Below are 13,686 nucleotides of genomic sequence, written 5' to 3'. Positions count from 1 at the left end.
TCGGGGTCGTGAGTTCAAGCCCCATGTTGGGTGTAGAGATTACTAAAAAAGTAAATTAAAAAAAAAAATTAAAACATTGATATAGGCTTTAAGTCTCTTTCAATCTAGAATTTCCTTTTTCGTCCCTTTTATTTCCATAAAACAAACTTGTTGAAGAAGCCTGTAGATTAGACCTGTAGATTTTCCAACAGAATGGGTTGTATTATTGCAAATGCATGGTGAGGTTCAAACTTTTCCTCTTTCTTTGCTATTTCTTGCCAATTGGCAGCTGGGTCCAAAACTGGATCAGACTCAGTGTCCATCCTTTTGGCAAGGCTATGGGTGGCAGTGTGTATTTTCATCACAAGGCACGTGTCTAACTCTCTTCTCATAATCTTAGCACAAAACATTGATACTTAATGCCTTTATATGTTCATTGGGGATTGCAAAGTGCTAGCTTTCTAATTCCATCATTTAATTTATTAATTGGAATACTTTTCATAAAAAGACATTCTATTTTATCTGCTATTTGGTTATCTAGTGGTACAGTGCATACAAAAAAGGCAGGATAAATGCTAGATTCTCTCTTCCATTCTTTTTAAAATCAGTTTTCAAGACAATGAATTGGTTCTCTATTATTCTCTGAAGTTGACCAATTTTTTAAAATATCATTTATGGGTGGCTCAGTTGGTGGAGCATGCAACTCTTGATTTCAGGGTTGTAAGCCTGAGCTCCATGTTGGGTGAGGAGATTACTTAAAAATTAAAAAAAAAAATCTTTAAAAAATATCATTTATGAACTCATATATTTAAACATATTTTATGAGTTTCTCTCCATCTCAATTATTATCATTATTGAAACTCAAAGTATCCCATCCTTGGCCAATGGCAGCCTCTTCACGTTAGCTATAGATTCTTCTTGATATTACCCTAGTAGTTTCTAATAGCTTTTCTGCAATCTGACATTAAACTATGTCCCAAGCTTCTCTTGCACATTCCTTGGCTCAGGTCTAGAAGTAGCCATTTCTCCAGAGAGCCTGGGTACAAAATTTATTCTCTGAAAAGACTAATGAAATTAAGCAAATCTCCATCAAGATTGATCAGGAACAAAAGTAATAAACATGCACATGAACATAAAGAAAAAATTAAAAGGGAACATTAACAAAGATTTAGAATTGATTTTCTGTTACTCTGGAACAAATGTATGTTGAATGGATATGTGGATGAAACACGTAACTTTCTAGGAAAATAAAATTTACCAAAACTAAGTCCAAAAAAGAAAAAAACTAAGCACACCAATTATCCAAGAAAAATTAAATTATCAAAGACTCCTCCCCAGAAGCACCAATCTTGGTCTACTTTTTAGGGGAATTCTCCCAAACATTCAAGGAAAAGATACATACTGTATTTTTTTTATACGAAGATATTGACACCTACGTATTTTATACAAACTGTCCCAAAATTTTTAAAAAGATGGTATAACCTTGATACCCACACTAGATAAGGATAGTTCGAGAAATGAAATAATGGTTGACTCTCACTCTTAAACACAAATGTAGAAAGTCTAAATAAAAATAATAGCAAACTGAATTATGCAATGTATAAGAAGAAAATCATCATCATGACCAAACGAGGTTTATCACAAGAATGATAAAGCATTTAATATGAAAAAGTATATCAACTTAATTCACTGTATTAACACGTTAAATGAAACAAAAATGCCACTTATCAGTGCTTCTTATCTATATTGTACTGGAGGTCTTAGGTAGTGCATTAAGCTAAGAAAAAGAAATAGAAAAGATACAAGACCAAGAAAAGAAAAAACAAACTTTCATTGATTCTATGATTATCTACAAAGAAATCCAAGAGAATCCATAAACAAATTATTATAATTAATAGGAAAGTATAGTAAAATAGTTACATTTAAGACCAACATATGAAAATTAATTGCATTCTAATACAGTGGCCCCCTAAAACTAGAAAATGTAAAAAAATCAATAAAAAGTTAGGTGCTTAGGAATAAATATAGTAAGTATGATGAAATATTTTTACTGAAAGACATTAAAGCAGAATAAAATAAATGGAGAGATATGCTTATGGCAAAAAGACTCAATAATATAAAGACATTGTTCTTTCCAAATTAATCTATAAATTCAATATAATTCCAATTGAAATCCTAATGAGTGATGAACTGGAATGTGACAGACTGATTCTATAATATGTAGAAAAGAGAAAAAGACCATGAATAGATCTGGTAGGCAGAATAATGGCCCTTTAAAGACATTCTAATCCCCAGAACCTATGAGTATGTTGGGTTACATGGCAAAAAGGGAATTAAAGTTGCTAAAGATGCTAAAGTTGCCTGGGTGGCTCGGTTGGTTAAGCATCCAACTCTTGATTTTGGCTCAGGTCATGATCCCAGCATCATGGGATTGAGTCCATATTAGGCCCCATGCTGAGTGTGAAGCCTGCTTTATATATATGTATATACATATATATATACACACACATATACATATATACACATATACATACATATATACATATATATACATATATACACATATATATATTAGGTATATATATCTCTCTCTATATTTATAGATATATATAGATATCTATATATAGATATATATATATACACACACATATATATATTATATGTGTGCATATATATGTATTTTTAAAGGTTGCTAAAGAGCTGACTGTAAAATAGACATTATCCTGCATTATGTAGGTAGGCTCAATGCAATCACCAGTGCCTTTATGAGTGAAAGTAGAAGAGGGAGAACCAGAGGGATGGTAGCATGAGAAGGTTTAGGCCTGATATTGTTCACATTGTCAAGAATGTGGGAAGCCTCTAGAAGCTAGAAGGAGTCTCTTTTAAGGCCTCCAGAAAGGAACGCAGTCCTGCCAGCATTTTGATATTATCCCAGGGAGACCCATTTCAGACTTCTGAACTATAGAGCTATAAGATAATGCATTTATGTTGTTTTTAAGCCACCAAATTTGTGGTAATCTGTTATAGCAGCAATAGGACATTATAGCAACTGACAAGGTGTTTTCAAAAGAACAAAATAGAAGGACTTCCCTACCAACATAAGACTTATTTCAAAAAAATTAAGAAAGAGCAGAGTACAGAGACAGACCACATACATATATGGAAACTTGATAGTATAACAGAGATGACACTATGGATCATTGGGATAAGAATGAACTATACCGTAAATGGAAAATGGATATTTTGGGAAATTGACTAGCAAAAATGGCTAGCAACGATTCCTCTCTCCATATTCATGTTTCTTTATCATGTCACTTTTAATGCCATCTTAGTCAGAGTCTGAACTCGGCCATGTAACTTGCTTTAGCTGATAGGATGTTAGCAACCATGATACACAAAGGTTCCACAATGGGGTTTGTCCCCTTTTGCAATCTGCTGCCACCATCTGAAGAAGCCCAGGGACACCTGTTGAATGATGAGCGATAACGGGTTCAGTAGCAATATACCTGCCACCCCAGTGGGTTACCAGTCAGCTTCCAGTGGCAGAGTGACCTAGCAACTGACCACGGGCACATGAAGGAGCCCAGGAAAAGAATTGTCAAATGTGACCACACCCCAAAACCCCACAACTTTGCACCTCAAAAGTAACTATAAACAAAGTTAAAAGACAAAGCATAAGCATTCAGAATATATAAAGAATATCTACAAATAAATAAGAAAAAGATAAACAATCCATAAAGAAATGGGCAAAAGATATAAAAGAGGCAATTGACAGAATAAGAAAACCCAGATGGCATATCTATACCTGTATCTTCATTAGTAATCAGGGAAATGCAAATGAGAAGCCATTTCACATTCACGTAGATTGGCAAAAATTACAAATTTCATGATTGAGAATGTGGAGAAAGGGGAGTTCTTATAAACAGAATGTGGGACTATCAATTGGTACAGTAACTTTGGAGACCAATTTGGCAATATCTAGTAACACTGATGTGACCCACCCCTAGCCACATATACATAAAAACTCACACAGGTACACCAGGGGACATGCAAAAATGTTTAGAGAAATTTGTTTATAACAATGAAAAGTTAAAGATAACCTAAATGTCCATCCCGTAAAGAATGGATAATGTGAGGGGTGCCTGGGTGGCTCAGTCGTTTAAATGTTCAACTTTGGCTCAGGTCATGATCTCATGGTTCCTGAGTTTGAGTCCCACATCGAGCTCTGTGCTGACAGCTCAGAGCCTGGACCCTGCTTCAGATTCTGTGCCTCCCCCTCTCTCTCTGCCCCTCCCCCGCTCATGCTCTGTCTCTCTCTGTCTCAAACGTAAATAAAAACATTAAAAAACTAGAAAAAAAAAGAGAATGGCTAATGTGGGAATTATAAACACCAAATTCAAGATAGTGGTTACCTCTATGGCACAGGGGGTGGAAAATGCACTGGGGAAGGGATCCACAGGGAGCTTCACTGTATTTTTAATGAATTTCTTGAGCTAGGGGCTGGGTACATGTGTATGAATCCATCTCTGTTCCCGTTCGTGGGTTTGAAAGATGCCGTAAATGTTAAATATAAACAAACTTTAAAGTGAATAAAACAGTATGTCACAGGTAAGCTCCAAAGGGGAACTCAAAGGTTGTGACATAGAAGGAAGTTCAAGGGCGTATAAACTCTTAATCAGGAAGATGTCCCTCACCTGGGATTACACCCCAGCAGTTCCATTCAGAACCCCGGGAATCATTCAGAGATTCTGCCCCAGAGTGGATTCTTTGTTTTGCTCACATGAGGAACAGATTAAAAGCAAAACAAAACAATAAGGTACACTTTTAAAAGCTAAGGAAAGGGACTGTAATGAAGGCTAATGGCAAAACAGAAGAAACAAATGAGAACAGAAGCATTGAACTATTGCTACCATTTTTCATAAGTCATAGCTGTCCCCCACCCCACCCCCACCATGGGCCACCCCCAAGTGTGGGGTTCTATCATACTGAGAAATGTTGGATTACGGTTTCTAAGCCACTTGAGATAAATCTCTTACATCCTCATAGCATGACACACAGTTGTCACCATTTTCTGGTGCACTTTACATAAAGTAACATGTTTATTAGTGATTTAACGATTGCTGAAGTCAAACCACCCCAAATTTAAATTGAAAAAAAACAAACAAACAACCAAACACACAATGGACAAAGACACAGCAATAAGAGGGACACAATGTTTCTTCAGTTTCTGCCCAACTGCGTTTCCCACTCCAGGTCTGGGTCTAGCTGGCATTCAAATGTAGAGAAAAGGTGCTTGTGTGTCCTAGCCAAGGGCAGAAATCCAACCTTTCTCTAGGTCACAGACAACTGGAAAAAAAACCCAGTACCTGTCCCCGAGTACCCGTCTCCCAGTAATAGGCATTAAACCTGTCCCAGACACCTCAATAATAAAACTGCTTTTCACTGGTTTTGCTTCAAGCCTATTTCTGAGCTTTGGTACTTTGCAGTCCATCAATTTAATGAGAAGCAAAGATCAACTTAACCTATTTTATTCAAAGAACATTTTATTTTATATTTTATTTTCTGCTCTAATTATGTTCACACATTTTTTTTATAGCACATTTCTTGCTGTACGGTTTTCAGTGTTGGTTTTAAAAAGAGTATTCTACATAGATATCCTTTTTTCTTTTTGTTATTGTTGCTTGCTTTTTGTTTGTTTTTAAGGTACTTAGTTTCAGCTTTCTTTTATTTCAGCCAATTTTCTTTTCTTTTCAGCCATTCTATAATATATCACAGATAACCCTAATTCATTTCTTCACTTGATAACCAAACACTTCACATCTTGATAACATAGGTTTGTGAGACAATTTCTTATAGGTTCAGCTGGTGTTTTGCTTTTTAAATAATCACAAGGATTTTTAGTGTCTTTGTTTACTGAAATTAAAACATACTATCATAATTTGGGGGCCTGAGGAGTTACTATTACTTTTAGAAACTGCCTTTAGAGAATATATTTTCTCTAGGCACTATATTTGCAACTCTTAATAAGTTACCTGGTTGCCTGGATATTCTCTTTACCCAGATGAACTTGGGCATAGACACTTTGATGACCACCTCTGCTCTTTGTTTGTTTTGTTTATTATTTTATTTCTTTAAGTAGCCTTCACACCCAGCACGAAGCCCAATGTGGGGCTTGAACTCATGACCATGAGATCAAGACCTGAGCTGAGATCAAGAATCAGACACTTAACCAACTGAGCCACCCAGTCATCCCAGCTCTGTGCTTTAGAGAGCATATTATCATTGTGTTAGCGTTTTCTAAAAAAAAAAAAAACAAAAAAAAACCAACTCAGACTTATTCCTCCTTTGACCTCATTCCATGGATAAAGAAACAAAATCAAACAAAAAAATTCCAATAAAACATGCAACAAATAAAATTCCATGCCTACCACCAATCAAAGTAATAAAGAATGTGGTTAATGCTTACAAAGTTTGCATGGAAGGGCCTGGATAAATCACAGCAGAATCCTGTAACCACAATTGGATGGAAAGGAGTTGCTCTCAGTGCTTGCTAATCCTGGGGACAAGGATCACTTCTGCTGAATCATCTGACCAAGTACACAGTGGAACGTTGTACCCTGAACCAAAGATACAAAGGTGAAAGCAAGTTTAAATAGTCTCATTGACTTTTCCCCTTGCTAAAGGCCAGAATCCAGTCAGTTGAGAATTTATCCTTTTTGTAAAACCCATTAATCTAAATTCAGGGGACTTGTTCCAATTCATGGCACAGTTTTCACAACACTTTATGTGGAGTGATTTTGTCCATGATTCTTTTGACACAGAAGTAGACACAAGGTCCCATGAATGGACTAACGATCTACACGGTCTGTGCTGCCAATGTCCAACAAGTAGCCTTGAACCTGTAAATCCAAACGAATCAACAGTATTACTTTGGTAACAGGCAGTCACACATTTCATTGTTAACTAATGCCTCAACCATGAGTACAGAGCTAGGGGTTCCCAAGTCAGGCTGCAAATCAAAATTAGGTAGCAGCTTTAAAAAATATATAGGTGCCTAACTTGTCCTAACTCACTGATTCAGAAGATGTGGTGTAGGGCCTAAGCAACTGCATTTTTAAAAAGCTTTCCAAGTGATTCTGATACAATGGTAGTACAGACTGTCACATAAGTGTTGATATAAACAATACTACCTGATAGAGGAGGGTGGGGTCCATGCTTCTCAGAGACGGGAGACAAAGAACAGGACTATTCAAAGCCACACAAAGAACATTTTGCATCTTTCTGGAACATCAATTTCACTTGACTGGTAAGTTTAAAATGTCATTTTTATTTTGGGTGGCGATTACATAGGTATAGCCAATTGTCAAAACTTCTTTGTGACCTGTACATTTAATTGCATGTTTATTTTACCTCATAAAAAGATAATACTTATATTAAAATATGGATACATTTTGGAGTGGAAATGCAACACCTGCATTTATATTTTAGAGGAACTCTGAAACATCAAAGAAATCTCCCTCTTTGATCGGCTACCTTAGGCTAGGTCCCGTATCCAGGGAGGTAACTATTTCACTCTCTTGTCTTTAGAGTGGGAGGTTAGGGCTTGAACCGCCAAAAAGAAGACCTTTTGGAAGGGCCCATGACTACAGTTGGAAAACCTCTGGATTTAGAAATCCTTTCACTTCCAGTGCTTTTCACTCATTCCTCTACCCATGATCCACTCCCTTCTCCTCTCTCTACCTTCCACATATTACTTGCCTTTTTGCTTTGAAACACTCCAAATCCTCAAAAATTTAAAGTTCCACTCTTTGTTATGGAGATTTTATTACTGAACCGGTGGTTTCAGGACCTGGAGGGAGACCACACCCTCAGAAATTGCACTACAAACATCTTTTTCGCTCAAAAATGCGTTTTAAAAGGTTATCAAGCTACAGGGACTGGTGGTAGACAGGGACTAAATCTAAAAATTATGAAAACCCACATTTCCTGATTTTGGAAAGACAAGAATGGAGAGTGGAGAGGAAGAGTGGGCTAGTCGCAAGGGTTAGAGAAAACAATGGTCAAATGTAACTAGGTTCAAGGGTTCCTTCTTGTCTCTTGTAGCCTAAGGGCTAAACAGTGAGTAGAGTACAAGCTGGGGATTCTGAAGAATGGGATGGGTTCAATGGCTCTGGGCAAAATTACTTTGTCTTTTGGTTGGAAATTCGGTGTCCCCATGTATATTGGGATAAAGAGTAAATCCGTTTATGGATTTAACTGACGTGTACTATTGACTATGTTTCAGGAACTACATAGTTGTGAAACTTCTTTAGTTACAAAAAAGCGTGTAAACCAAAAAGCGTGTAGTAAACGCCTAGTACACGGCAGACCTGGAAGCACAACACGACCGAAATTCAACTTTGCACTAGGCTAGGCTCCACCCAGCCCACCCGGGTCCCAGCAGCCTTTGCGAAACCTGCCTAGGCCCTTAGGGCGCCCCGGGGGGGGGGGTGGGGCGGAGGCGAGAGCGCCCGCCACGCCCCCTTCCGCTAGTGCTCCTAGCCCTCCTTCCGCTCCTACTCTGCGTGTGCTCCACTCGCCTTAGCGAACCCCCAAATGCCTCCGGAGGGTAGGCACAGAGGAGCTAGAGGCCTCAGAGGCTCCGCGTCTCACCTGCTTGGCATAGGTCTCAGCCTCCTGCTAGTCCCGCCTCCTTCTGGCACTCTGGCCCCGCGAATGGAGGAGCTGGGAAAAGGGCACGGCTCTGATTGGAGGAGTGTGTTTACATTCTCAACTCACGCTGCGAGCCGACGGATTTAAGCCCCGCCTTTTCCTTCCCGCTTTTCAAATTGGTTGGTTGCCTTCCTCCTTGTCAGTCAGAGGAGCGGTTTCCACAATTGGTGAGCGGCTGTCCCCCCGACTTTATTTTGCTGGGCGTCTACGTGTCAGCTTGATTTTTGACTGCGAGAGCATCTCGAAGTTTTAGGTGGAAGATGTCGGAGACTAACAGAGCCGCATGTAGCGACGGAGACGAGGAGCAGGTTTCTGGTGCTGAAGTCATCGCCCAGGCCCTGAAAACTCAAGTACGGTGGACTCTCCTACGGAAGCCGGCGGGGGGGGCGGAGACGTTGTCTTGGAGACAAGGAGAGCGGTGCGGTGGGAGGTGGGGAGGTTTTCCTTGAGGCTTTCCTTTGAGCGCCCCGGCAGGGAACGGTGTGGCGCGGGCCCGGGCATTTACTCTCCTGTTCTTGGCCCCCAGGATGTGGAGTACATGTTTGGCATCGTAGGTATCCCAGTGACCGAAATCGCCGTTGCGGCCCAGAAGATGGGCATCAGATATGTCGGGATGAGGAATGAGCAAGCGGTGAGTATGGACAGTGGGGGGCCGAAAGCGTTATTGGGAATGATTGATAATAGCAGCAGATATTCATCGCAGACACTCAGCCCTTACCACCGTTCTTCAAGCAGACCAAGCGCATCAATCCTATGAAGCAAGAACTGTTTTTGTTAATCCTAGTTGACACAGAGAGGTTGAGTAATTTGCCCGAGGTGACAAGTTGCTAGTGTCAGAAGCCAGGATTTGAACCCAAGTATTCTGGGGTCTGGAGTCCATGCTCTTGACACTACACCGGGTTGTTCTCTGCCAAGTCTAGAGCGTTGGAACTGAAAGGGACACTTTTCCTGGTCTGAATTCAGTCCCTCTGTCCTCTCATAACTACCTGTTATGATGTATCTCTTTCTGTGTATTATATGTGTGGTCTGACTTCCCTATTAGGCTGTGAGATCCAGGAGAGTGGGGATATTATTTCTTCCTGACGCATCTGTATCCCCAGTGCCTAGCAGATGATAGGTGCTCAGGCCTTTCCTACGAGATGAATGGGTGAAGGCCAAGGCTCTCATGTTATATGGTAGATGGCCCTGCAAGGTAATAGGTTCACAAATGGTAAAGCCATGATTCGAACTCTGGTGTCCTAAATCCCAGTCCAGTCCTCCTTCCACTGCATCATGCAACCACTCTTCTTAGAGGCTTATTTGGAAGCAAAAGAAAGGAAGATAAGACATTTTGTCAACCCAGTCTCAGTGCTTACTATGTGCTGGTTTAAAAGATCAAGAAACTACTTCTGCAGCGTCATATCCTGTCAGTCCATCTAAAGCTAAGTATTCCTGCTTTGCACTCTCACTGTTTGTTGCTCTCTAATTCAGGCTCTTACCATCTGTTGCCCAGACAGCTGCCTTGACCTCCGTAAGTGGTACCCTTTCTCTGCCATCACATGTAGGCTCCTAGAGAGCAGGAGTTGTAGTTCATTTGTTATATCCCCAGAGTGCCTGGCTTGTTTGGGGCTTTTGCATGATGTAAATGCTTACCACATTGTTTATTAATTGAATGGCAGGCCTTAAGTGTAAGATTTGAGGAGTATGGGTTTTTTAAAATCTTAAATCAGGTCTTGAGTTTGTATCATTTCTATCTTCTTAGTGGGAACAATATTCTATTCTGTCGTCTATGTGAGAAAATAAGGCTATTGATCTATTAATAAGTCAGTAAGTAAAATGTAATAAAATAACTTACATTTTACTGTTTTTTATGAAGGTGGAACGTTTGGTTTCTTCTTCAAACACCAAATATTTATTGAGTACTTACCAGGTACTGGTGTATAAGTCGTCTTCTGACTATTGGAACGAGTCACATGACTGAGGGAAATATATATCAGGAACGTCTTACAGGTATCTGAATCCCTGTTTGATTTTGAAATCACTACGTTTTCCCTCCAGATTGGCTCTTCCCTCTGTATTCATGATTTGAGTCAGTGGCACTGTGATTCACCTAGTCAGTCAAGCAAGCCCAAATCTAGAGGGTTATATTTCAATATTTCCTTCAGGAACCAGGTTTAGTTGTGATCTTTAAGTTTGGGAAGGTGAGGTAATTATAATAGTATACTTATAAATGTATGTATAAGGGGCACCTGGGCAGCTCAATCAGCTAAGCATCCAACTCCTGATTTTGACTTAGGTCATGATCTCATGATTCATGAGATCAAGCCCCATGTCTAGCTCTGGGCTAACAGGGTAAAGTCTGGTTAGGATTCTCTCTCCCTCTCACTGCCCCTCTCTGGCTCACGTGCATTCTCTCTCTCTCTCTCTCTCTCTCAAAAATAAATAAATAAAACAAAAAATGTATATATAAGGAATGGTGCACATAGGGGCACCTGGGTGGCTCAGTCAGTTAAGTGTCTGACTTCAGCTCAGGTCATGATCTTGTGGTTCATGGGTTCGAGACCCTGTCGGGCTCTGTGCTGACAGCTCATAGCCTGGAGTCTGCTTCAGATTCTGTGTCTCCCTGTCTCTTTGCCCCTTCCCTGCTTGCACTCTATTTGTATCTGTCTCTTTCTCTAAAAAAAAAAAAAAAAAAAAAAAAAAAAAAAAATATATATATATATATATATATATATATATATATATATATATATATATATATATATATATATAAAGGAATGGTGCACATAAAGGATGACTGGTTCTCTCTGAGTGGGACAGAGATTACCCGTGAAGGCAAGGTTTGTTCATGCTGTTTCATCAAAATAGCTTAAAGGCACAATGAGCTGTGAGACTGAATAGGTAGACCAAGGGGAGGTTATAGAAAGTCTATGGCTGGAAAAGGAATGTGGACTTTTTTAGTAAGCATTGAATGAGACCTGAAAGGTTTTTCGAAATAGGTGGGAGACATAATTAGATTTGTACTCTAGAAATCATGGTAGTACAGAGTATGGATCAGCAGGGCAGCTTGAAGTTTTATTTCAGTCCCTGTAATCTCAGTGGAGGGCCTCCATAGGTCCCAGGTGCTTTATTGGACATATGGAATATGGAGATGAATGACATACTTTCCTTGTACTTGAGGAGCTTATAACCTGGCTGTGGAGACAGACATAAACAGACAATTTTATTATAATGTGATAAGTGCTATGATAGAGATATATTCAGGGTGCTATGGAAGTCCAGAAAAGGGTACTCAGCTCAGCCTAAAGCTTCAGAAAAGGTTTCCTGGAGATGATCCCTGAGCTGTCTTGAAGTATGAGTGGGCATTAACCAACTAGGAAGGAGAGGACAGGCTCTTCTGGAGACATTCTTAGATGTGGGCTTGCTTAACTGACTAGGAGGATCCCAGCACCTCTGACTCAGATAGGGAATACAGATGGAAGAACCAGTTTGGAGGGAAAAGGTAATGAATGCAAATTTGATGACTGAGATGCCTGTAGGACATTCCCGGTACATAGTCCCCTCAGTCAACCTGACTCTTCGCAGTACAGTACTCAGGAAGACTTAACTAGTGCCTGAATTCAGGGTAATGACAGGGTGATGAAAGGAGAGTGTGAGAACAGATTCAGAAGCCATTCAAGAGGCCGAAGAGGACTTGGCGTCCAATTACACATTTGTACTAAAGAGAAAGGTAGTTGGTTGTGGATGGTTGTGACCTGGTGGTCTTTCATCAGATCCTTAGCGTGATCAAGACATACGCTGACTGGCTTTCCAGGGAGGAGGCACACTGTTGGGAATGTGACAGTTACTGAGGACTAACTGTGCAGGCAATGTTCTGAATGTTTTACATATGTTAACTGATTTCATCCGCAGAGCAGTGCTGTCAGTCATGTTCATTTTATAGATAAGGAAGCCAGGGTACAGAGGAACTTGCCAAAATTACACAGCAGAAAGGAGAGGAGCAAGATTCGAATCAAAACAATTCAGTTCTAGAGTCTGCTCTCTTAAGTACTACACACAGCATTCTGCTTGTGAGTGGAGCTAATTTGGTAGAGAAATACATGTTTTATGATCATAAAAAGAGTTCCTTTCAGCTTTTGACATTTGCTACCAGAAGGATATAATTTTTGGTATATGTTGCTTTGTATTTTGCATTCTGTAGCAATATTTCTTACCCCGCTTTAATAAGTGGACAGTGTTTTTCAGTGTTCAGATTGCACCAGACATTATATTTTATGCACTTGCGTTTTTGGAGTTGTCTTATTACTGTCCTGTGTGAATTTGGTCTTGTGTGCAAAAGGGAAAGTGATAAGGGCCAGTGGAGAATAGTAACAAAGAAACGGCATGGAGCCGGTGTGCCCTTTCTTAGTTGGGCATATGGTAGTGGTAGCAGTTAAAGATTCTTAAAAATTTATTTTTAATTTTTTTTACACTTAGATCCTAAACGTTTATTTAAGTTAAGTCTACTACACATAAAATTGAATGGAGTTTAGAAAAATATCATTTTCATTACTATTTCTAAAAAAAAAATGAGAAGAAATAATACTAGAAAAAGATGTCTCAGACTAAGAAAAAGGATTTATTTGAGAGAGTATTTAGCAGTTTTTCAGGTTATCTTGTATTTAATTTAGCACCTCCCCTTTTTCCTGTGCAGTTGAAGGGTAGTTTAAAAGTAAAACCTAACCAGGGTGCCTGGGTGGCTCAGTTTGTTAAGCATCCAACTTCAGCTCATGTCATGATCTCAGGGTTCAGGGGTCCAAGCTTCAGATATTCTATCTTCCTCTCTCTGTGCCCCTCCCCTCTCTCTGCCTCTGTCCCCCTCAAAAATAAATAAACATAAAAAAATAAAATAAAAAAGAAAAGTAAAAACTAACCATATGGAGGCCATAAAGGGAATCTCAACAAATCTTCAAAGATTGAAAACATACAGTATATGTAACCTGACAGCGTAGAAATAAATTCAGTAACAGAAAGATA

At 39.4% G+C, this 13,686-nt stretch overlaps 2 protein-coding genes across 7 annotated transcripts in view; one reads left to right on the top strand and one right to left on the bottom strand.

The window, feature by feature from the left end:
* Positions 1-8,781, bottom strand: part of BTD (biotinidase) — a 29,550-nt gene extending 20,769 nt beyond the window's left edge. Inside the window, exons 1-2 of one of the 2 annotated variants that reach the window (XM_078432365.2) lie at positions 8,632-8,781; positions 6,446-6,596 (exon numbers count right to left, since the gene is read on the bottom strand). In XM_078432365.2, the coding sequence (XP_078288491.1) occupies positions 6,446-6,456 (11 nt within the window). In that variant the 5' untranslated portion in view covers positions 6,457-6,596; positions 8,632-8,781. The remainder of the gene's footprint in view (positions 1-6,445; positions 6,597-8,631) is intronic. The other variant, XM_078432367.2, reaches the window with a different exon arrangement.
* A 60-nt stretch (positions 8,782-8,841) lies between these two features.
* Positions 8,842-13,686, top strand: part of HACL1 (2-hydroxyacyl-CoA lyase 1) — a 49,559-nt gene continuing 44,714 nt past the window's right edge. For 3 of the 5 annotated variants that reach the window (XR_014135249.1, XM_078432362.2, XM_078432360.2), the window contains exons 1-2: positions 8,842-9,041; positions 9,218-9,322. Coding sequence is in view for 3 of the 5 variants with exons in the window: in XM_078432362.2 (XP_078288488.1) it covers positions 8,952-9,041; positions 9,218-9,322 (195 nt within the window). In the remaining 2 variants the exon portion in view is untranslated. Of the gene's footprint in view, positions 9,042-9,217; positions 9,323-10,432; positions 10,498-13,686 lie in introns of those variants that run through there. The other 2 variants (XM_078432363.2, XM_078432364.2) reach the window with 2 other exon arrangements.

The sequence above is a fragment of the Panthera onca genome, chromosome C2 (genome assembly GCF_046562875.1).
Source record: "Panthera onca isolate mPanOnc1 chromosome C2, mPanOnc1 haplotype 2, whole genome shotgun sequence".
NCBI lineage: Eukaryota > Metazoa > Chordata > Mammalia > Carnivora > Felidae > Panthera > Panthera onca.
The sequence above is the reverse complement of the archived record's forward strand: the minus strand, read 5'-3'. Positions and strand labels throughout refer to the sequence as shown.